General features: G+C 45.5%; 2 protein-coding genes across 14 annotated transcripts in view; both read left to right on the top strand.

The window, feature by feature from the left end:
* Inpp5b (inositol polyphosphate-5-phosphatase B) overlaps positions 1 to 4,903 on the top strand; it is a 62,342-nt gene extending 57,439 nt beyond the window's left edge. For all 12 annotated transcript variants that reach the window (XM_060379576.1, XM_060379575.1, XM_060379577.1 and 9 more), the window contains 4 exons: positions 1,215 to 1,299; positions 1,647 to 1,774; positions 2,933 to 3,044; positions 4,123 to 4,903. In XM_060379576.1, coding sequence (XP_060235559.1) covers positions 1,215 to 1,299; positions 1,647 to 1,774; positions 2,933 to 3,044; positions 4,123 to 4,238 — 441 coding nt within the window. In that variant the 3' untranslated portion in view covers positions 4,239 to 4,903. The remainder of the gene's footprint in view (positions 1 to 1,214; positions 1,300 to 1,646; positions 1,775 to 2,932; positions 3,045 to 4,122) is intronic.
* Positions 4,904 to 5,901: 998 nt separating this feature from the next.
* The window catches only part of Mtf1 (metal regulatory transcription factor 1), a 42,527-nt gene continuing 26,130 nt past the window's right edge, over positions 5,902 to 22,298 (top strand). For both annotated transcript variants that reach the window (XM_060379572.1, XM_021626953.2), the window contains exons 1-2: positions 5,902 to 6,041; positions 7,914 to 8,369. In XM_060379572.1, the coding sequence (XP_060235555.1) occupies positions 7,965 to 8,369 (405 nt within the window). In that variant the 5' untranslated portion in view covers positions 5,902 to 6,041; positions 7,914 to 7,964. The remainder of the gene's footprint in view (positions 6,042 to 7,913; positions 8,370 to 22,298) is intronic.

Here is a 22,298-nt window from a genome sequence, read left to right as displayed (position 1 = left end):
CACTTCCAGCCCAGCAACATACATGGTTAGGATGACCTCTGTTGTAGTTCAGTTTTTCTAGGTAGAATCTAATGTACCACAGTCTGACCTTGAACTGCTGTGTAGCTGAGAATGACCGAATTTTGTATTCTTCTGCCTCTACTTTCCAAATGCTGAGGTTACAGCTGTGCACTACCTCACTTGGTTTGTGTGTTGCTAGAAACTGAACTCAGCTTTGTGCATGCTAGGCAAGTGCTCTAACAACTGAGATATATTTTCTAGTTGTTATTTATTTTATTTTATTTTATTTTTTTGAGATACTAATTCACTATGTAGCCCAAGCTAATAGCAAACTCACTAGCCCAAGACTAGCTTTGAACTCATGAACATCTTGCCTCACCCTACTGCGTGCTGGGACATGTTTCAGTATACCAAGCTGTGTTCTGTTTATCCAATTGCTTTATTTAACTTTCATAGCTACCTTTTGAGGAAACAGTTACCCAGAAAGGTGAATAACTTATTCCCAAGATGATTAATACACAAGGGTGGGGGATTAATTAATTCTTTCTTTACTTTTTAAAAATTAAATTTTAAATCATCATGTTGTATGTATATGTATACCTTATTATTATTATATTATTTTATTTTGGCCATGCTATTGCTGGAACCCTGGACCTCAGCTCTCTACCACTGAGATACATTCCTAGGCCACAGACTTCACTTTTATAAGATATCTATCTTCTGTGTAGATTTTTTCAAATGTAACTTGTGAGCAATACAAGTAATGCTGTTATTATTAATAGTTCTGTTGAATAGCTTTATGAAACATAAATTCAAAGTATCTTGAGATTAATGGAAGGTCTGAAGGTTTTTAGCTCTCCCCATCTCATTTTGTTGTTGTTTATTTTGGCTGAGCATCAAAGTAGCTTTTCCATCTTGTACATGGAAAAATAAGTATGTCTGTCGTAACACCTTAGGACACAGCTCTGTGTGAGTTTTCTCTCATACTGGATCTTGTCTTATGTAGTGTGGCCTTCGTATAGCTTTGTAACACATGCCTAATGGCATACGGTGACGCTATGCCTGGGAAGACCTGAGGATGAATTAGTCACGGTCCACAGGGGTGATTCAGAGGTCTCACTACACAGCTGCATTTTGGACTTGGGTGATATGAGTAAGTCAGGAAATCAGTTTTCTGAGAAATAATTGTTTTGTGGCTTTCTTCCCTCTTGCAGGAAGATCTGTTTCAACAGCCAGGCCTGAGGACGGAATTTGAGCATATAAGGGACTGTTTGGATACTGGAATGATTGATAACCTCTGTATCCTTCAGAAATGTGTGTGTGCATGTGAAAATATGAGCGCTGTTATAAGAGAAAGAAGACACAATCTCAAAGCGCAGAGTCTGCTCTTGTAACCTCAGCTAACAAGTCCTACTCACTCAGAACCCACTTAGAGAGGACTCACAGCTGTCAGCAGTCAGTGTAGCAGGATCTCAGGAGAGCCTGGGTCACGTGCACAAGCAATGTTGTCCCTTAGAGATGTAGGCTAGCATCCTAGTTCTGAGTAAAGCCTGACCGAGCAGGCAGCACTTTGGGCACATGCTTGTCCTTAGGCCTTCTCCTACTCATGGGCAGCCCATCACCTGTTCCTTAACAGTGGGCCAAAGTTGCTAACAACCATTCTGTAGCTGAAGCCTTGCTGCTTTTCCTAGAAAGCCTGCCAGAGCCTGTCATCTGTTACAGTGCCTACCATAACTGCTTGGAGTGTTCTGGCAATTACACAGCAAGCAAACAGGTAAGGAGGAGCACTGAGCATGCATAGTAGCTGGGTACATGAAGCCTGGCAGAACAAAATATGACAGCCTTCCGAGTGCAGTGACTTGGAAAATTAACATCTTTCCTTCTCAGATGTGTTCTTCCTAGTATGTCCCTTTTGCTTTTAATAGCATCCATCACCTTTAGTTGCAGTGACTCAACCCTGAAACCTGAATCATTTCTGATTCCTCCCTCTCCTCACCTCCCACGAGCCCAGCCCTATTGATCTATCACTTATCCACAGTCTCCCATTGTCACCCTGCTTACTTGGTGCAGCCCCTTGTGCTTGCACTCTCCCTCTATTCATTTTGCATGCTACAGCCAGATTGTGACCTTAGTGTCATACTTACCTCTTTGTTCATTGTAGTTAGTGATTCCTTCCTCCTTTCCTTCCTTCCTTCCTCCCTTCCTCCCTCCCTCCCCCCTCCCCCCCCAGACTGGGTCTCTTTGTGTGACTCAATCTGGTCTGGAACTCAGTGTGGCCCAGAATGACCTTAAATTCACTGTCCTTCTGCCTCAGTCTCTCAAGTGCTGGCACACCTCCTGTGCATCACCTTACCCAACTTGATGATCCAGGGTAATGTAGAACAGTTGTCAACATTATAGCTTCCAAAACCTTCACTCATATCCATTTAATCTGAGTATCTTCTGGAACCCACCTTTTCCCAGCTCCCCGCTGATTCTGCTGTGCAGAAATGTGGGCTATTCACTGGATTCCAGCCTGGATAACCCTTCCAGGTTTAGTGCCTGTGCAGCCAGTATATTCCTGCAGAACTGATGCCTTGTGTTCTCCTGTTTATTTTGCTTTTCTCTTCCATGCCCCCAATATACTAGTCCTCGCTGCTATAAGTCTAGTTTTGTCTTATAGTCAGGATCCAACATGTTAATTAAGAATTAACATGTCTTAATTCCCTAAGTTGTTTGAGAACATGGAATGTTTAGAGTTACATGTGTGACCTCTAAATTCATGAAGCATTTGACCTTTGTTCCCATTTGATACTTATGCCAAGTGGTGAGTGATTAGCTCTATGTGCATTCTCACATTCATAAGTCATGTTCTCGGTTCCTGGAATACAGTAGGCAACTTGTCAAGTAATTGAGTGAGTGAAGCTGAAAATCCCACCTCTCCTTCTTTCAGGTTATTTCTACTCTCCCCACATTCCACAAAAATGTCTTCAACTATTTGATGGCGTTTTTGCAAGAATTGCTGAAAAATTCAGCAAAAAATCATTTGGATGAGAATATTCTAGGTAAGTAACCAAGGGTCTAGGGCAAGCATCTCTACAGAATCACTGAGGAAGGAAGCTGAATTAAAATGCATTTTCTTTTCTCCACTCACCTCTCCTTTCTTGCATTCCTTTTGACTTTTTTACTTTTTGAAAGACAGGGTCAAGTTCTGTTGCTGAAGCTGGTCTCAGATTCACCATGTAGCTCATGCTGCCCTTGGACTCCTGAGTGCTGCACATACCATTTTGCCCTATTCTGGACAAAGTTTACGTGCAAATAGTTTGTTTGGGGCTGGAAGTCTGACTCAGTGGTGGAACACTTAGCTATCATGTGCAAGGCCCTGGAGTTCCTCTGTTTTGGCTAGACTAGCTGGCCTGTTTTCCCCAAGGCATCCACAACCGTCAGCCCCGCCTGTTTCAGCTCAAGAGATGCCTTAGGACGCTCTGAGGCCAGCTGGAAGCAAGAGTGGCAGCTACCTGTTTCTTGAGCCTAGACTTGCCTCTTACCCGTGTCATTGGCTAGCACACGCATGCTGACTCGTGAAGACATGGGGGAAATCCATGATAACAGAACGGACATTTGAGGTTCAGCTTCACTTATTTAACACAAATAGATCTCTGTTGGATTTTACTTAAGTAACTGTACTTTGGCCTTATTCAACCTCCTCCACATCACTGGAATTACAGGTGTATGCCAGTGTGCTGCCTTTTTTGTGGGTTCTGTGGATCTGCCCTCAGGCCTTCTCTTATGTTTGCACTTTACTCACTGAGGCATCTCCCCAGCCCCTATTTAGTTTTTGAGGCACAGTCCCACTACATAACTCAGGCTGGCCTGGAACTAAAAAGCAATAGGAATACAGATGTGCCAACACACCCAGCTGTTTGTTTTTTCAAGAAGAAAATACCTGGGCATAGTAGTGCATGCCTTAATCCCAGAACTCAGGAGGAAGAGACAGATGGATCTCCTGAGATTGAGGTAGCCAGGGCCTGCCTTTAAAAAAAGAAAAAAGAGGAAAAAAAAGTGCTTTGGGGTCTGTTCTCTCTCCTAGTCACCCTCATGTCCCAGTTGCTAAATAGTGTTTTCTGTTCCTGTCATGCACAGCTACCATATTTGGCAGCCTACTGCTCCGAAACCCAGCTGGTCACCAAAAACTTGACATGGTGGAGAAGAAGAAGGCCCAAGAGTTTATTCATCAGTTTCTCTGCGGTCCACTTTGAGCCTCAATGCTCCTCTCCTGTTTCCCCAAGGCATCCACAACTGTCAGCCCTACCTGTTTCAGCTCAAGAGCTGCCTTAGGATCCTCTGAGGCCAGCTGGAAGCAAGAATGGCAGCTACCTGTTTCCTTACCCGTGCCATTGGCTAACACACTCATGTGTTGTGACTTGTGAAGACATGGGGAAATCCATGATAACAGAATGGACATTCACGGTTCAACTTCAGTTATTTAACACAAATAGATCTCTATTCGATGTTAAAGTTTTTAAGTAACTGTACTTTGGCCTTATTCAATGTGCCTCCAGGACAGTCAGTGGGTTCTCTGTATCCTGTACTGAGCAACTCATGATTAGATATTTGGACTAACTGAAGTCCTTGAAGGACAGTGAGTTGGACAACAGGGATTTGGTTAGATGTTCTGGATTAACAAGTTTTAGCCATCTCAGATGCCTCCACTGTCCAATCTGAGACCATGTATATGCACAGGGCAACTGTCCCCTTTTTACTCAGCTCCAAGGCCTCTTAGTCCCTCCTAAAAGCACTGAAGAGAAGGGGTTCAGGTGAAATAAATGGGATTTTGTAGGCCATCTAGTCCTCCCAACTGTATATAATGTATCCCCTCTCATATATGTAATATATTTTAATGATAAATGTATTTTTAACAGTGGTGACTATGTTTTTCTCTCTTTTTAGTTATGTGCATGTGTGTGTGTGGGGGGGGGTGGTGGTATATACATGTATGAATGTGCCAGGAGAGGCCTGAGGCTCAGCTCCCTGTGAAGCTGGAATTACAGGTGGCTGTGAACCACCCAATGTGGGTTCTGGGGATTTGCACCCTTAGGTCTTAACTATTGAGTCTTCTCCCCATTTCTCTCAAAAGATGGTAGTTCCTGGCAGCTAGGCCCTTGTAGCTTAAGCACAGAGCAGCTAGCTGGTCTGGGACATGTTGCTGTTTGGTGAGTTACTTACTCAAGCAGAGGGAATGGCACAGCAGTTTGGGCCAGAACCCTGATCTAGCCTCTAAGGGTATTGCTCCAATCAAAATGTTCTAGAGAAGTTCATAGGGAAAATAAGCAGTAGCTTATGCGTGGGTCTAAAAGTTACATTTATAGGACCACAGGACGTGCAAAATCTCATTCTGGACTTTGAAATACTGCTACCAGCTAGTGATTTCAAGGGTGGTAGGATGAGTCCTAACAGCTGAAGAGGGGACTGGCCAGTAGGTGGCGCTGACCCTCCGGAGCGCAGAACCCCTCCTTGGGCAGGAAAGTTAGGAGCGCCAGCTCTGGCGGGCGTGTAAGAACGGGAAGCGTCTGGAGCACTCTCCTCGGCTTTCCGGTCCTGGGGTGTCAGCCACGAGAACTACGCTGCGTGACCAGGGCACTGTGGGGTGAGAAGAGGGATTCCACGGGCTGGCTAACGCGTCAGGAAGCCAGCAGCTGCCTGCGCGCTTCCCGCCGCAGCTGCGGGCGCATCCGGGGCTGAGGACACCTCGGTTGCACGGCTGTTTGTCGCGTGCGCTCTCGCGCCCGAGGCCGCCGGCTCTTCACGGTCCGCTTCCCCAAACCGCTCAGGAGCGCCAGTCTCCGCGCCCGCCCCGCCCACAGGCTGCCGGTTGGAGGCGCGGCCTCAGCCGCCGGAGAGCAGGGAGCCAATCAAAAGCAACAACGGGCGCAGGGCCCCGCCGTCCTCTCTTTCCTCCGGAAAGCGGAAGCGGAAGTGACGCTAGAGACAGGTGGGGGCAATCATGGTGCCGCTGGGGAGGGGAGAAGCTGCCGCTGCCGCCGTTGCCGGGAGCCGCCGAGGTAAAAGCAGACGCTGGACTCGGCTGGGGCTGGGACTACCCGGGGGACGCGGGACTTGGGCTCGCTGCCTAAGCCGTTCCCGGTAGAGACTTCATTCCACTCGCCAGAGGGACCCCACCCCTCCTCCGTTTCCATGGGGATGGGTATCCTGCCCCCCTTCTCTGTTTCCATGGAGACCCGGACCCTGCCCCTCTTCGCCCGGCTTGTAGCCCCCAGCCTGCCTCGGGGTTTTTCTGTGTAGCCTTGGACTGGGGTTGCTTTCCCGGTCAGGTTCCTCCTGCCAGTCTCTCAGGGGTGCTCGGTTCTCACTCTTCGGCCACCCTCACACCTCCTGGTCTTGTTTGTTACGGAAAGTTGGTCTCTGCGTTGCCGCCGAAGGTGCTGGGGCAGCCCACCGGGGCTCTCGGAATTCTTATCTTTCCACTCAGACACAGAGAAACGTGCATTTCTGGGGTTGCGTAAGCAAAGGTTCGGGCTGGTTCCTCTCAGATTAGATTCCTTGACCTGTGTCTGGTAACTAACTACCTTGCCTTGTCGCTCCTTCACGTAAAGGATCACTTGCTAACCCTGAGCAGAAGTGCAGAGCCAGGCTGAAAACTAAGTGATGTGCTAATTATTTTAAATTTTCCTTTTGTGTCTGCCAAACCCACATTTTGTAGAATCTGTGTGTTTTCGGGTGGAGGAAGAATCACCATTCCAGACCATGAAAGCTTCAAATTTGGTAACTTCCTCAAGAGACTGTATCTTCAAAAAGAGACTCTGTCTGCCTGTCTGTCATTTATTTCCTGATATTTCCTGACCTCCTTGTGTCAGTATGTTGTTAGGGACAGTCCTTGAGGGCAGAAAACCTAGTCACTCTGTACAAGCAAACTCTCTGGTCCGTATCATGTTTGGGGGATACAAATAATTAAAGTGATTGCATTAGCTATTCCTTATGAGGGATTTAACCCCTCCACTCCTCGCGTTCGAGAAATGACCGAAGGGATCCATACTCCTTCTGTATTTGACAGGGTTGTACTTTACACGCAGTTTCCCTTTCACTCCTTATGAGACAGGGACTATTAGTCCCACCGTAGAAATACAAGGCGAAAGCAGGTTGCCCAGAGCAGTAAAGGGCAAAACCAGGATTTCTAGGTGATTGTGTTAGAAGGGTGGTTTTTGCACAGTCAAATGCCTGAAGCTGTGTACCTGTGGTTGAGGGCGAGGGTGTTGGAATGGGAGTGCCTCACTTACGGTTTATAGCAGTTCTTCCTTTAAGCAGCCACCTGTTTGCTCCTTTATCCTCGTCATTAGCTGCACAGACCCATCTTTAAAGTATGTGATAGTAAGTCACAGTTAGAAGGTCTTGTGAACTGCTAACTTTAACTTTTTTTTGGGGGGGTGGTAGATATATTGCTTTTCCTTAAAAGTGACTGAGTGTGTCAAATTTTAAAATATTTCCAAGGAAGATGATGATTTTTTTTCCTTTGGTTTGCCTTTTTGGTTTTTGGTTTGGTTGGGTTTTTTTTTGTGGGTTTGGTTTGTTTGTTTGTTTATTTGATTATTGATTCACACTGTGTATCCCTGGTTCACTTGGAACTCACAGAGATCCAACTTCCTCTACTTCCCAAGTGCTGGAATTAAAGGCCTGAATCACTGCCTTTCTTTTGTTTGGGGATAGGGTCTTACTGTGTAACTCTGGTTGGCTTAGAACTTGATAAGAGAAAGTGCTGACCTTGAACTCACCGAGGTCTGCTTGCCTCTGCCTCTGCCTTCCAAAGTCTGGGATTACAGCTTTGGTTTGCTTTTAAAATGAGGAAAAATGACCCTCAGGTGGTTAGGATGTGGGTGGGTCTTGTGCTGTGGCTCTAACTCTGGTGTTGTCTGTTGCAGAAAGGCCATTACCTTTTCATTTCTCACAATTGGGCTGAGCACAACTGAACCATGGGGGAACACAGTCCAGACGACAATATCATCTTCTTCAAGGGAGAGGAAGATGACCTAACCCCGGATGACAAGATGCTCAGGTTTGTGGATGACAACGGACTGGTGCCTTCCTCATCTGGAACTGTTTATGATAGGACCACTGTTCTTATAGAGCAGGATCCTGGCACTTTGGAGGATGAAGATGATGATGGACAGTGTGGAGAACACTTGCCTTTTCTAGTGGAAGGAGAAGAGGGCTTCCTAATAGACCAGGAAGCAATGTCCCAGGGTTACGTACAACACATTATCTCACCAGATCAGATTCATTTGACTATAAACCCCGGTTCCACACCCATGCCAAGAAACATTGAAGGTGCAACTCTTACTCTGCAGTCGGAATGTCCAGAAACAAAACGGAAAGAAGTAAGTAAAGCAGCAAATGAGGGCCCGGTGTGGCTTTGGGGCAGCTCCTTCCGCAGCGTGCTGGCAGTTTTAACTGGGGTTAAAGGAGCTCCTGGGCTTAGAGCCTTCGGTAGTCTTGCCTATCAACAACACATCGCTTCCTGTTTTGTTGTGACTGCTTTCTAGAACTTTTGGATTGTATGGCCGCATTGTAATTGAGGAATACCACATTGTAATATCTGGGATTTTCCTCTCCAAATCATAAATAAAGTAGAAATTTCACCAAAGTGAATTCATGTTTATACTGCGAAAGTAACAGCATGGCTTCTCTGGTAGCAGAGTGACAGATCTGTGTGTAATGACTAGAACTGTGTCAATGATTTGTTTTGGAGATGCATACAGAGATGTGCTTCATTAATTTAGTGAGTAGTTAATGGTTATTAAGGGAAGTTTTTATAATCCAGGCAGGAGATCACAATTGAGACCAAGTTTGCTAAAAGTTGTCACATTCATGTTCAGTAGTGTGGATAGAGTGATGCCTTTCAGGATATCTTGGAAACTGTAAAGCATTTTACAAATTGTAGTAGTGAATTTGAATGAGATAAATGATATGGCTTAAAGGTAGCGAGCGGCAAACATTATCCTGCAGGTTAATTTGAAAAAGCTGATCACTGGCAGTTGCAGTGCCAAGGACTCAATGTTAGGTACTACCAGGCAAAAATAGGCTTCATTTCTTCAGGAAATATTTTCCTTTTTTGATGCAAGGAAGATTTGAAATTCCGTACAGCTTGCACAAATGCCTTATTCATGGCATTTGTGTGGGTTTTTTTTCTTCTTAACTGTAGAATCTTACATCGGTAAGGCTTTAGTTAAGGGTGGAATGCCTGCTTAGCATTTGTGAGGATTTGATCTCTGGTATCACAAATAAATGGATGAGTAAATAAATACCTCAGAGCTGTAAATACCTTAAGAGAGACCATCATCTCTACCTCCCAGTGGACACGGAAATCTTTGCAGCATCTTTGACATTTGTTCTTTGGTCTGTGCTTGACCACTTCCAGAATGGTGAGAGCATAGGCTTTCAGAGCTCAGTCCAGTACATTTGTTGGCCTGCTCTTATTGCTAAGAAGGTTTTGCTTGTACAGGGCTAAAGTGCCTGTTGCAGCCTCCAGTTCTGTCCTCCTGAGAACCCTTCTTCCATGGGGCAGCCTGCACATAGTTAAAGGTCCTGTCATATTCTTTGGTACAAGCTAGGCTACACTGAAATGATGGCATTCCCCCGACCCCAAGTCTCATCAGCTAGGTTGCCTTTAATTGAAGGAATTCCAGTTTTCCAAAGTCCTTTTAAAATCCAGAGTTGAACATACTCTTGCAAGAGTGAGTCAGCCTGGTGAGTCGTGCAGCTCTTATCTATCTCTGCATCTGGACACTGAACTACAATGACTGTGTCATCTGTGTTTTATTATCAACATCTCGCTGTTGGCTTGTACTTGGAAACCTCTAGAATAGTGGTTCTTGGCCAGGGGAGATTTTGCCCCTCAGGAGACATTTGGTTGTCACACTGGGGAGGTGCTAACTGGAATCTGTAGGTAGGGGTTAAAGATGCTGTTAGACATTTTATAAAGCACAGGACAACCTCCAGCAAATAATTGTCCCAGGTGACAGCAGAGCTCAGATGGAAAACTCTGGTCTGCATTGTCATGGGTGCCGCTGTCAAGTTTTGTGCTGGTGAAGGTAGACTTGCTTGTAAGCCTTTGGAGTGTCTCCATACTGAATGTCTCTTGTTGGTTTCAGCCCAGTATGTGAGATTGTGTTGGGGTCCATCTGCCTTCAGCAGACTCTGTTTGTCGATGCTGTTGTTCTTTTTGAGGTGTCTCATGCAACCCAAGCTGGCCTCCAGTTTGCTGCGTAGTTAAGGTTGACCTTGAACCCAGATCTCCTGCCCTTTCCCTTTCCAGTGCTCAGATTCAGGCACGAAGCCGGCTTCACAGTCAGGTGTCAAGCAAGGTGTAGTGATTGCAGGTGATGGCGATTTACAATATAGAGGTAGAGATACCTGATGGCCGTACCGGGAACCTAAGTGTGAAGCATACCAGCACTGTGTTTGGGAGCTGTGTTTTTAGGCAAGCCTTCAGGGTGGTCTTTAAAAAATGTGTTTAGTTTACGAGAAAAGAATGAGTATTTCTGAGAAATGGGGACAACGTGAACAGAGAAAGGGAAAAAGAAAGCAGAGGCCCCTTTCAGGGAATAGCCAGCTACCTTCCTAAAACAGTTAGTGTGTGTGTGTGTGGGGGGGGGGTGTTTGTTTGTTTCTATTTTGAAAGAGTCTTGCTGTGCAACCCTGCTTTTCTCAAAGTGTTGATCCTCCTGTTTCCCTAGTGCTGGAATTACAGGCATATACCACACATGGCCAGTACATTTTTCTGTAAAGGGCTAAAGAGTAAATGTACTTGTCCTTAGAGACTATGTGGTCTCTGTTGCAACCAGTCAGCTCCACCATTGTAACAAAATCAGTTAGAGATAATACACAGGTAGGCCGGGGGTGGAGCTCAGTCTGGATATCATGCCACAAGGCCCTAGGTTCTATTCCTGACACCACAGTAAAACAAAAAGATAATACGTAAATGAGCATGCTGGCCAGAATTAATTTACAGGCTGTAATGTGTCAACCCTTGGGCTAGAATCCAGAGAGTGGCAGGGATGTGGATGGAGATATAGCAGAGATCCAGATCTAGAAAGCAGTGATCGCTTGCTGAGGGTTTGTGTTGTTCTGGAAGCAATGGGAGTCTTGAGGATTTGGGAGCCAGGAGTAAGATGATTAGAGCAGTATCTTAGAGCCAGGCATGGTGGCGCACATCTTTGATTTCAGCACTCTGGAGGTAGTGGCAGCTAGAGCTCTATGAGTTTGAAGCCAGCCTGGTCTGCATAGTTCCGGGATAGCCAAAACTATGTGGGAAGACCCTATCTCAAAAAACAAAAACAGAAGTAGAGTAGCATTTTAGGAGGGGTGCTCTGGCAGCAGCAGGTAACCGGGAGGCAAAGGAAATTGAGGACTTAATGGCCTGGTAGAAAACACTTGAGTTTCATTTAACTGATGAAGGGAAGACTGAAGGAACTTGGTGTGCTGTTGGAATTTGCATAATAAGCCCAGAGTTGAATGTGAACCAAAGGTCTTTAGTCGTGTTCATTGAAAAGATTAGTCCAGGACTGCTCACGGTGGAGCACACCTTTCATCTCAGCACACAGGAGGCAGAGGCAGGTTGATCTCTGAGATCCTTTCTCAACACACAAAGATTTTTTTCTCCGTGTGTTGATTTGCTGCTGGTTGATGAGTGGGTGAAGAGTCTGCTATAGTGGATAACTTCAGTCATGGTCAGGCTGCCTGCTGAAGACAGTGGCGAGCTCTGCTTTCCACTCCCTACCTCCCCTGCCTAAATGGTGAGTGTCTTAATAAGAATTGGGATCAGACTAGGAAAGTTCGGTGGGGAAATGAGTGAGTTTGTTCAGTGTGTGCTGAATGGAAAGAAGCACAAGGTGGAATCCACTGGAAATGTGTGCCTGAGGTCAAGGAAACGACATGGCTCCTAGATCCCTGTGGGCCAGCAGTATGAACAAGGAAGAAGCTTTGGGCTGCAGAGAGAAAGGGGCCAGAGGAGATGACAGTAGGCAAGAGAGGTGGGTGGAATGTGCTGTCCTGAACTCTAGGTCAGGAAGGCGGATTTCCTGTGTGATCTGAGCAAGGCTGAGGAGCCAGAGAAGACGCTAGTTCTGTCTCTTGTTCAGTTGCCACTCACATTTTGACATGGTCTTCAGCTGAGCCCAGGGTGCAGGGTGTCTAAATGACGGAGAAGTGAGCTGGAATGAGGTAACAGGACGTAGGAAGTATGTGAAGTGTTTTTTGTTTTGTTTCGTTTTGGTGTGTTTTTAGTTTGACGCTTGGGAGGGGGAAAAAGCATTGAGACAGTGGTAACGGGGGGGGGGGCATTGAAACTTTTTTAAGTTTAGGAGGTTTGAGCTGGGTGTGGTGTCTCATGCGGTCAGTCCCAGCACTGGGGAGGTTACACAGGTGGGGTCCAGGCCAGGTGGGGCTACATAGTGAGACCCTGTCTCTAACCTAATTAATTAATTAATAAAAGTCTCAAAAGTTTGGTCATAGTTTTGGACCTAGCTTTAGGCCACCCTGGGTTAATGATTACTACCTGAGTGTTCATGAGCCTATGTCTGAGAACTGTTAAGTAGACCCATACTACTTCAGAACTTATCAGGACCTTGGCTAATAGCTAAAAGAGAAGAAAATATAGACTTTTTTTCGAAATCCTGTGAGCTTATGCTATAAACCATCTTCCCAAAGCACATTTTGGGAAATGCTGACCTAGGCAGAAGAGAAGATAGGAGGGAGGGAGAGAGTGATTATGCAATCTGATGTTAGCTGTCACTTTCCTGCTTTGTGCTCCTCACCAATTAGTTGCTTCTGTTTGCAAGCCTGGCTCACCCCAGACCATTTAATTATGGACAGGGCAGGGTCAAGGATGCTATGAGCTACTTGCCAGTGTACTGTGGGTTTATCTTCTTAAAGGTTCTTTCCTTCCTCTTCAGTTTTACCATCCTATATGTAAGATCTATGTAGAAATTTCTATAAGCTAGACTTTTTTCTTTTGAGTTGGGTCGTACACGGCGATCCAAAGCTGCCTTCAGACTCGCAGCAACCCCTTGAGGGTTAGAGACAAGAGATTAGAGACAAGAGCCACTGCCCTGGTTTGTAAACTGGTATTCGGCTTAGTAGGTTTGGGGCTGCTGTGGGGATCAGGAAAAAGCAGCAGCTGCAGTCTTTGAAGGCCAAACATTCAGGAGGCTTGCCTTCCAGAAGCACACTCTTAACTCAGTCATTGATTGACAGTGATTTTATTTTGGCTTCCAAATCCACTTAGCCTGAGGAGGCCAGTGTTTACAAATGATAAAAGCTGCATGATCTTTAACCACGGTTGTCCTGGAACCTGTTTTAAGCGTAGCTGTTTTGCTGCATGGCATTCGTAGGTAGTGCTCTGGAGAAATGGAATCACTTGATAACTACTTGGTCTTGTTGGCTCCTAAGCAGCTTAGGTTCTGAGTCAGATGCTAGCCTGATTTTCCTGTTGATCCTCGATTGTTCCTTTGTCTCTTTCAGTGTTCAGTTGGCTTATTGATTATTATTTTTTCAGCATGCTTGCCTTGCGCAAAAACAAGCCAACCAGAACCTTGCCACATATACTGTTTCTCCCTCCCACAGGACCTCTGGACATCCTGATTCTTTTTTTTGGGGGGGGGTTGTTTATTTATTTTTATTATTAGTTACATTTTATTAACTCTGTATCTATCCCGCTCCCTCATTCACTCCCAATCCCACCCTCCCTCATATCCTCCCTGCCCCTTTTTAAGTCCACTGAAAGGGGAGGCTGCCCTTTCATCTGACCCTGTTTTATCAGGTATCTTCAGGACTGGCTGCAAAGTCCTCTTCTGTGGCCCGGACATCCTGATTCTTAATGTACATGTCAGCTTCTCATCTTTACCATTTACTGCTTGCTCCCTTCTCATTGTAGCTTTGAGAGGTTCTGACAAAACATTGTCATTCTGCTCAAAAGCCGTCCATGTGCTTGAAGGCTTTCTTCTCCAGGTTGCTAAGTAGCTGTTCCTCTGGTGGGTTCGTGTAATCCATGGTTCCCAAAACCTTGTTGTGTCTCTGTTCTTCCAGAGAACCTGCCAGGGGGCGTCTACTTGCCTTCTTGCCCCCTCTGTCAGCACCACAGTGGTGAGCATAATGCATCCTCCACTGTTACCAGCCTTCCTGCTTTTCTGCCAAATAGTTGGCAGATATGAAGACAGCCAGGGCTCATAGGCCAAAGCCATTCTCCATGATGACCTAAATATTCTGGAGTGTTGGTTGGGAAAGAATGGCCTTTCTTATAAGAAACAGGTGCACTGTTCTTTGAATTTTGTTCCTAGTATATTACAAAGTAGTTGGCTCACTCTCACTCAGTGGCATTCCAGAAGGATGGAGAGAGGTCTTCTTTTCTTTCTCTTTCTCTCTTTCCTCCTCCTCATCCTTTTTTTTTTTTTTTTTTTTTTTTTTTTTTTTTTTTTTTTTTGAGACAGGATCCTTTTGTAGCCCTAGCTGTCCTGGAGCTTGTTGGTAGACCATGTTTGGCTTCAAACTTACAAAGATCCTCCTTGCGTCTCTCTCTGCCTTCCAAGTACTGGGATTAAAGGTGTGTGCCACCACACCTAGCTGAATTTACTTAGCCTGACAGATTTTAAATAAGATTACAGGGGTTAGAAGTGGCATGGCTTGTGTTTGTAATGGCAGCAGCTTGAGGCTAAAGCAGAAACTTGCTTTGAACCTAAGACTGGCCTGGGCTATGTAGTACTTTCCAGGCCAGCCTGGGTTACAGAGAACTGTCTCAAGAAAATAAAAGGAAGCAACAAAAGTAAGGGAGATTTGACTCCAGTGTCCAGTTTATCCTTTATTTTAGGAAGACTGATTTCAGACTTGTTCCTCAGTGGGAATCCCCGGGGAGCATGGCGATGTGCTCAGACACCAGGGCGGTTGGCTATGCCGGAGTGGAGCCACCCACCCTCCACTCTGCGCACCGTGATTACATTTCTTCACAGATACCCATTCACCTCCCACGGGACTGCCATTCAGAACTAGGACAGATGAGCCTGTCACTGCTTGAAAGTGTAGTGCTAAGGATCCATTCATTCCCCTCCAAGGTTTGACTTCACCAACTTCAGATGTCAGCACTGAGAACCCTCCGGCGCTTGGAGAGCAGTAGGGAAAAGCTGGTGGCCCTGGGTGTCGTCTCTGTTGGAGTCCAGAGCAGTATGTGCTTTCCATGCGCTACCAGGTGAAGCCAGTTTGTTAGCGAGTCTCTTCCATGTCTGCTTGTGTTGCTTGTCTCCCTCCCATCAATGAGGCCCTCTGGCCTGGCATAAGAACATGGCTAGTTTGATGTCACGCTGGTCTTTAAAGTTGGTACTGTGAGGAGTTCTGGTCTGAGGTTGCTATTTTACATGGGCAGTGTTAGGTACTGCTAACATTTTGTTCTTGGAGGAGCGGGAGAAAGTGCTTGAATTTTAGTGCTCTCCATTTATTCATTTGTTTATTTAGGATTTTCGAGGCACGGTTTCTCTGTGTAACCTTGGTTGTCCTGGAGTTCAGCCTGTAGACCAGGCTGACCTTGAACTCAGATCCACCTGCCTCTGCCTCCCAGAAGCTGGGATTTAAGGTGTGCACCACCACCACCACCTGGCTTCTCCCCTTATTTAAAATCAAGCTTATTCCAAAAATTGTTTCTTCTTCAAGAGATTATTTCAGCCCTGGGCTCATCTTTGTGTTCTAGTGTGTACTAGCTTTGCAGCCCTAGGCAAGCTGCTCTCTTTCTTCTTTTGTAAAATGGAAATTAAAATATCCTACTGCATCCTGTGAAAATTCAGCAAGATTTATGTAATATGAACTGTACATCACTGTATGCCTCGGATGTCAGGCACCACGTCTGGTGTATATAACAGTTGTTCAGTTGTGTGTCCTCTTGCAGCTTCGTGCTCACAGGCTCCCTTGTTTTCAAAGGTTCAGAGGTCATCTTCAGTTTCAGAAAGGTTAAACATGTTGAGACAACTTCACTAGGAACTGGTTTGGGAAGCCAGTTCTCTAGACAGGCTGTAAATTGGTGGTTGGAGGTCAGGCGTGTTTGTACATGGCTTTAATCCCAGGACCCAGGAGCCAGAGGCAGGCGGATCTATGAAAGCTAGTCTGTCTGGTCTTCAGAGTTCAAGGCTAGCTTGAGACCATCTTAAGCGTGGGTGGGTGTGATTGGGTTCCAGGAGAGCCCACAGAAATCTTGGTAGCTAGAACTAATAAGCTGAACTCTCATAGTAACGGCGCTGTGACTGATGGGCGTTTGTATTTTTTTTGTTTCTGTTTTGGGGAGCTGGGAATCGAGCCCAGGGCCAAACAATGCTAGGCCAGTGTTCTACCACTAAGCTATTTCTCCAGTCATCTTTCTTTGCTTTTTTAACTTAAGTTTATTTATATGTGTGAGTATTCTGACTGTATATCTGTGCTCCACATGTGTGCCTGGCACCTGTGGAGGCAGAAGGCACGTGACCCCCTGCAACTAGAGTTAAAGCCTGTTGAAAGTCACTGTGGAGGTACCAGGAATTGAACCTGGGTTCTCTGGAAGAGCAGTCAGTTCTTATATACATATGTTCTCCCTAAGTTGTTCAGGCTGCCTTTGAGCCCACTCTGTAGTGTGGGGAGTGGTAGACTGGCATCCCTTTTCGTATCTTCCTGAGTCATAGGTATGAGCTTTTAAATGTGATATAATGAGACTGTTGTTGGTCTCCAAGCACAGGTCAGTGAACACCAGTCCTCCCCACAGGTAATCTTTTCCCTCATTTTTGGCTTCTTGGAACTTCCTTGTTACCAGGTCACAGAAAGTCACTCCCATGATGGACATATGGGGTACTACTAAAAGTGAGGACTTAGTTCTGTATTTCACCTTTTTAACATTCATAAAATAGATACTGTTAGTCCCCATCTTCCGGAGAGGAAAAAATGAAGCATAGACATGTGTAGCTCTTATCCCGATGTGGGGAGACAGGGAGGAGGGTCCCGAGGGTTCTCTGACTGGAGAGTCTGAGAGCTGCAGATTCCCTGAGACACCCTGTCAAAGAAAATAATGTGGAGGCCTTGGTGTGGTGGCACACACCTTTAATCCTAGCACTTAGGAGGCAGAAGCAGGTAAATTTATGAGCTTGAAACCACCCTGGGATATATAGTGAGACCCTGTGTATAAATAAATAAAGTGGAAGAAGATAGAAAACAATACCTGATGAGCACACACACCTGCAAATAGAAGGGTCCACCTTTGAGGTGCTAAAATTGAAACTTGAACTTAGGACTGTCTGATGCCGAAGTCGATGGTTTTTATGGTAACACACCAGTTCACAAAGACAGTAATCAAGACATAGGTGTGTTTGCTGATAACAGGGCTGATAAAAGAAAGGGCAAGTGGGTGTCCTTAGTTACATATGGGCAGAAGGATGAAGTGTGAATACAGCTCTGGAGAGTGATGATTGTATGAATTCAGCTCTGGTGGACATTGAAGAAATGCAATTTGTTCAGAGCACTTAGACTTGTGATTCAAGAGTTTTAGCATTGTCCATTTAGATTGTGTATTTGGAATAGAAGAAATCAGTGCTAGTGTGGGGAGCAGTTTTTCTCTGGAGAGAAGGAACCAGAAGTCACTAGTGATGGGGAAGAAAAGGCAGAGTTTGGTTCCCCATCCCCTAGGGTTTTGTTTGTTTGTTTTTGTTTTTTTGAGACAGAATCTTGCTGTGTATAGCATTGCTAGCCTGGAACTTGCTATTGAGAAGAGTCTAGCTTCAAAGCAGAGGCAGTCCTCTTGCTTCTGCCTCTGCCTTCTGAGTGCTGGGATCAAAGGCTTGCACTAGCATACTCAGGAAAGTGAGTTCTGTAGCTGTAGCCAGCCAATCACTTACTTAGGAGTGTGTGTCTGCTCTGGGCTCAGAACCAGGAACTCCCTGTCTTTATTGCAGCATGTAGAATTGAGTTCTCTCCTTTTTTTTTTTTTTTTTTTTTTCCAGCAGAGGCTCAGGCTTTTTTTCTCCCTAACTTGTAAGAGTTTTGTCTCCTGAAATTCTTCCACTTCCTTTTCTGCTTGTGCTCATTTCCTCCTGCATCTGTTGTCCTCTGCTTCTGTCTCTTGATCGCTGTGATTGTCTTTGCTAAATGTTTCTGTTTTAGAACCGTTCAGAATACTCTGTAAATCTCTGAGCCCCCATGCCTCCTGGACACTATTACACTCCATGTTTAATGAAGTCGCCCAGCCTCTGTGTCCTTTAGCAGAGTCCCCCACAGGTGACTGAGGCCACATGGGGAAATTGAAGTCAGGCTTAGATTATTTTGTTTTGTTTTTTCCTGAGACAGGGTTTCTCTGAATAACAGAGTCCTGCCTGTCCTGTACTCTCTTTGTAGACCAGACAGGCCTTGAACTCACAGAGATCTGCCTGCCTCTGCCCCCCGAGTGCTGGGATTAAAGGTGTGCGCCACCATGTCTGGCTCAGGCTTAGAATTTTAAGATTCTTTGAAAAATAACTTTCTCCCAGTAAGGTGGCACAGGCCTGTAATCCCAGCACTCGGGGAGCCAGAGGCAAGTGGATTCCTGTGAGTTTGAGGTCTAGTCTACAAGAGTCCAGGACAGCCAAAGCTACACAAGAGAAAGCCTGTCTCAAAAAACAAAAAATAAAAATAAGTTTTCTTCATGTCCAGTGGAGTCTCCAATGACATTAAGTTCCCATTACAGATACTGTCATTCATTTTGACAAGCAGGCTACTTGTGTGTGACCCTTCCCTGAAGTCTTTGGATTCAGTTGGGTATCTCCTCCGTAGAAAGCTTGTCCTAACCTTGTCCTTTTCTTATGTATTGCCCCTTAGACCATGGTCCTGCCTGTCCCAATTCTCTTTTTTGCTTTTCTTGTTGAGAGCAAGGGCCTTTGTTGTTGTTGGCACTAAATATAGTATAATTCTGGAACACAGTTCCTCAAATCCATAACTGCTAAATTTTAGTCTTTTTTGTGGCCATGACACAGTGCAATTGTTTTCAACTTCCTGTTCTGATCTTGTTTGAGTAGGTTTTGTGGAATTTGTTGCTATTTTAAAATATCTCTGAAAGATACTCCGTAGTGATGTCCATTTATTGTCTCCAGATAACATGAGAAGTTGATCATTTATTCCATTTATTATTGGAAGAAAAGGCATCTAGTACTCAACACTGCATTTATTTATTTGTTTGTTTGTTTTTGAGCTAGGATTTTTGCTCTGTGGCCCAGCCTAGCCTTGAACTCCTGCCTCAGTCATTCTCCTGAGTGCCGCCATCACTGTCCTACCTTTCAGTGCCTTTCCGGTCTGGGTACTTTTCTGACTTTCTGTCTTTGGCCTGTCTCCCTTTCTAATCTGCCAAGTTTTCTTGAAAGCATAATTGGCTGACTGTTCACGAGCTGGCTGCTGCCCCACTCTTCCAGTGCTCATGCTAGGACATTGGAGACTGAGGTCTTGCCAATCAGTGGCCTTTTCCCACAGGATAAGTCTTGGGGTTTGTTGTTGTTTGCCTGTGAATGTGGGGGGATGCTGTACATGTTTATTCACACATGTGTAAATGCATATCTGAATACATGGAAGCTCAGAGGTGATGTTCAGGGTCTTCCCTGGCAATCCCATCTCTGCTTCCAGAGTCCTGAGATTACAGTGGCCCCCATGGCCATGAGGCTTTTATGTGCTTCTAGAGTCTGAGCTCTAGTCTTCACCCTTGCACAGCAAACACCTCATCCACTGAGACATGCACCCAGCCCACTACTGAAGAGTCCATTACTACTTTCTTAGCAGTAAGTCTTGCTGGTGTGTCTCATTCATTCATTCATTCATTCATTCATTCAAAATATAAGGAGTCAGTGCCACTTCTTCACAAGGCTGGTCTCTGAAGTTGTTGTCAGTGAATACGGTACTTATAGTCCTTGCTGTCATGCAGTTTAAGTTTAGATGAGAAGCAGACATTCGTTCATTTAATTCAGTAACTATTTTCTTATTTATTTGTTTGTTTCGTTGGTTGGTTGGTTGGTTTTTTGAGACAGGGTTTCTCTGTGTATTCCTGGCTCTCTTGTACTCTTTTGTAGACCAGGCTGGCCTCAGACTCACAGAGACTGCCTGCCTCTGCCTCCCTGAGTGCTGGGATTAATGGGTGCTGCCACACCTGGCTAATTATGTGCTTGTTTTAATGTTAATTGTATCTTTTCCTTTAAATAAAGGTGGTTCTCTCCATTTCTAGAAACTACTTTTTCTTAAGCGTCCACACTCCTTATGTAAAGGGATTGCCGTACTTGCATGTAGTCCATGTGCATTGTCCTGTGTACTTTAAGGATTTAAGACATTTATTTGTATGTAAGCACATGTGGAGGTCAGAAGTCAACTTTGTGCGGTTTCTTTTCTTTCACCTTCACCTGTGTCTCAAGGGCTGATCTTGACAGCGAGTGTCTGTTCACTGAGCCGTCTTCCTGCTGGCCGTCTTCTGTATAATTTACTTTGGCCTAGCTTACTTAGGAAGCACTCAGTACAATGTAGACACTCCAGAAACTGTTGTTTAGGGAATAACAGGCCGTTCTGTACATATTTAGCACAGGCTCTTATTATTTATTTATTTATTTATTTATTTTTTGGTTTCTTGAGACAGGGTTTCTCTGTGTAACCATGGCAGTCCTGGACTCACTTTGTAGACTAGGCTGGCCTCGAACTCACAGCGATCCATCTGCCTCTGTCTCCCAGAGTGCTGGGATTACAGACATGTGCCACCACCACCCAGCTTTTTTTTTTTTTTTTTTTGAATATTTTCATATTTTCAGTCCTTAAGTGGCTAAATCCAGGAATGCAGATCCCTTGGATTCAGAGGGCTGCTGACCCAGGAAGCTATGAGAGCCTAAAGCACCTGTCACAGTGGAACCTGGGACTAAGGACCAGTGAGGGAGAGGCCCTTGAGGAAGACATACCTAATGGAAGATTGAGATGGCCAAGTGCAAGAATTCAGGTGGGAGCAGGCAGGGAGAGAGGGCATTCCATTGCCTACTACAGTCACTTACAACCCTGTCAGCTGCTGTAGCAACTCAAGAATGAAATTATTTTCTTATCTCTCACCTCTGGGATGGACCTTATGATGGAGACTGGTCTCCCCGTCAGTGATAGCTTTGAAATTTCCATTTGTAAAGTTAATACACATGGGTGAGAGGATAATTACCAGTGTGAAGTTACACAATACTGGCATGTGGAGAAGGGCACTGTCATGTAGACGTGGGGTGATTATGGAGAGAGAGAGAGGCTCGAGAAAGCAGAGAAAGGAACTAGACATTTCCAGTAAAGGGGGAAAGAGCACAGGAAAGGAGGCAGGAACTGAGTCATGAGCATGAGCGTGCCGCTGCGTGTAGCTCAGGCTGACCCTTCTGTGTGCCTGGTCCTGAGTCACGAAACTAAAAGTGTTGAAAGGCCCTGGGAATACCCTTGACTATCCTGCCCAGGCACTGCCATGCGGAGCGCTGTTTTAGAATTGTTCTGGCAATGACTTCAGATCTAGGCACCAAGACATACTATGTCTGAGTGATTCAGCTCAGGGAATACAGAGCGTGACCTGTGTGGCCGTGGGAGGCTCGCCATGAATAGGTGAGCAAGCACTAGTGCAAGGTCCTTTTAGGAGTTGGAGAGGAGAGGAGAAGGGGTGGGGCAGGGGGAAGGAGGAGTCAGTGTCCCTCCCTTCCCTAACTAGCAAACTAGCTGGCAGGCTTAATCCAGTTTAAGCCCAGTTTGTTTTTGTATAGCACTAGAGGAGTGGTTCTCAATTTGTGGGCCTTGACCCCTTTGGGGGTCAGCCCACCTTTTCACAGGGGCTGCCAAAGGCCACCAGAAAACATAGATATTTGCATTATGATTCATAAAGTAGCAAAAATCACAGTTATGAAGTAGCAACAAAAATTGTGGTGGGGGGGGTCACCACAACGTGAGGGCCTGGATTAAAGGGTCACAACATTAGGAAGGTTGAGAACCACTGATCTAGAACTAAGTAGGAATGCTATGGGGGAGGCTGTTGTGGGTTTTTGTCTGTTTATTTGACGTGTGGTGGTGGGTTAAAGACAGGGTTTCTCTGTGCAGCCCTGACTGTTCTAGAACTCTGTGTAGACCAGGCTGGCCTGGAACTCAGAGATCCACCTGTCCGTACCTCCTAAGTGCTAGGATTAAGTGCTAGCCACCACATTTGGCTGTTTTTAATTTTTTTTATGTATATGTGTATGGGCGTCTGCTAAGGAGAGAGGCTTCAGCTCAGAGTCTGTGAGTGCAGGGACCTGAGCTCAGGTCCT

The sequence above is a fragment of the Meriones unguiculatus genome, chromosome 3 (assembly GCF_030254825.1).
Source record: "Meriones unguiculatus strain TT.TT164.6M chromosome 3, Bangor_MerUng_6.1, whole genome shotgun sequence".
Classification (NCBI taxonomy): Eukaryota; Metazoa; Chordata; class Mammalia; order Rodentia; family Muridae; genus Meriones; species Meriones unguiculatus.
This window is presented reverse-complemented; position numbering and strand designations above follow the sequence as displayed.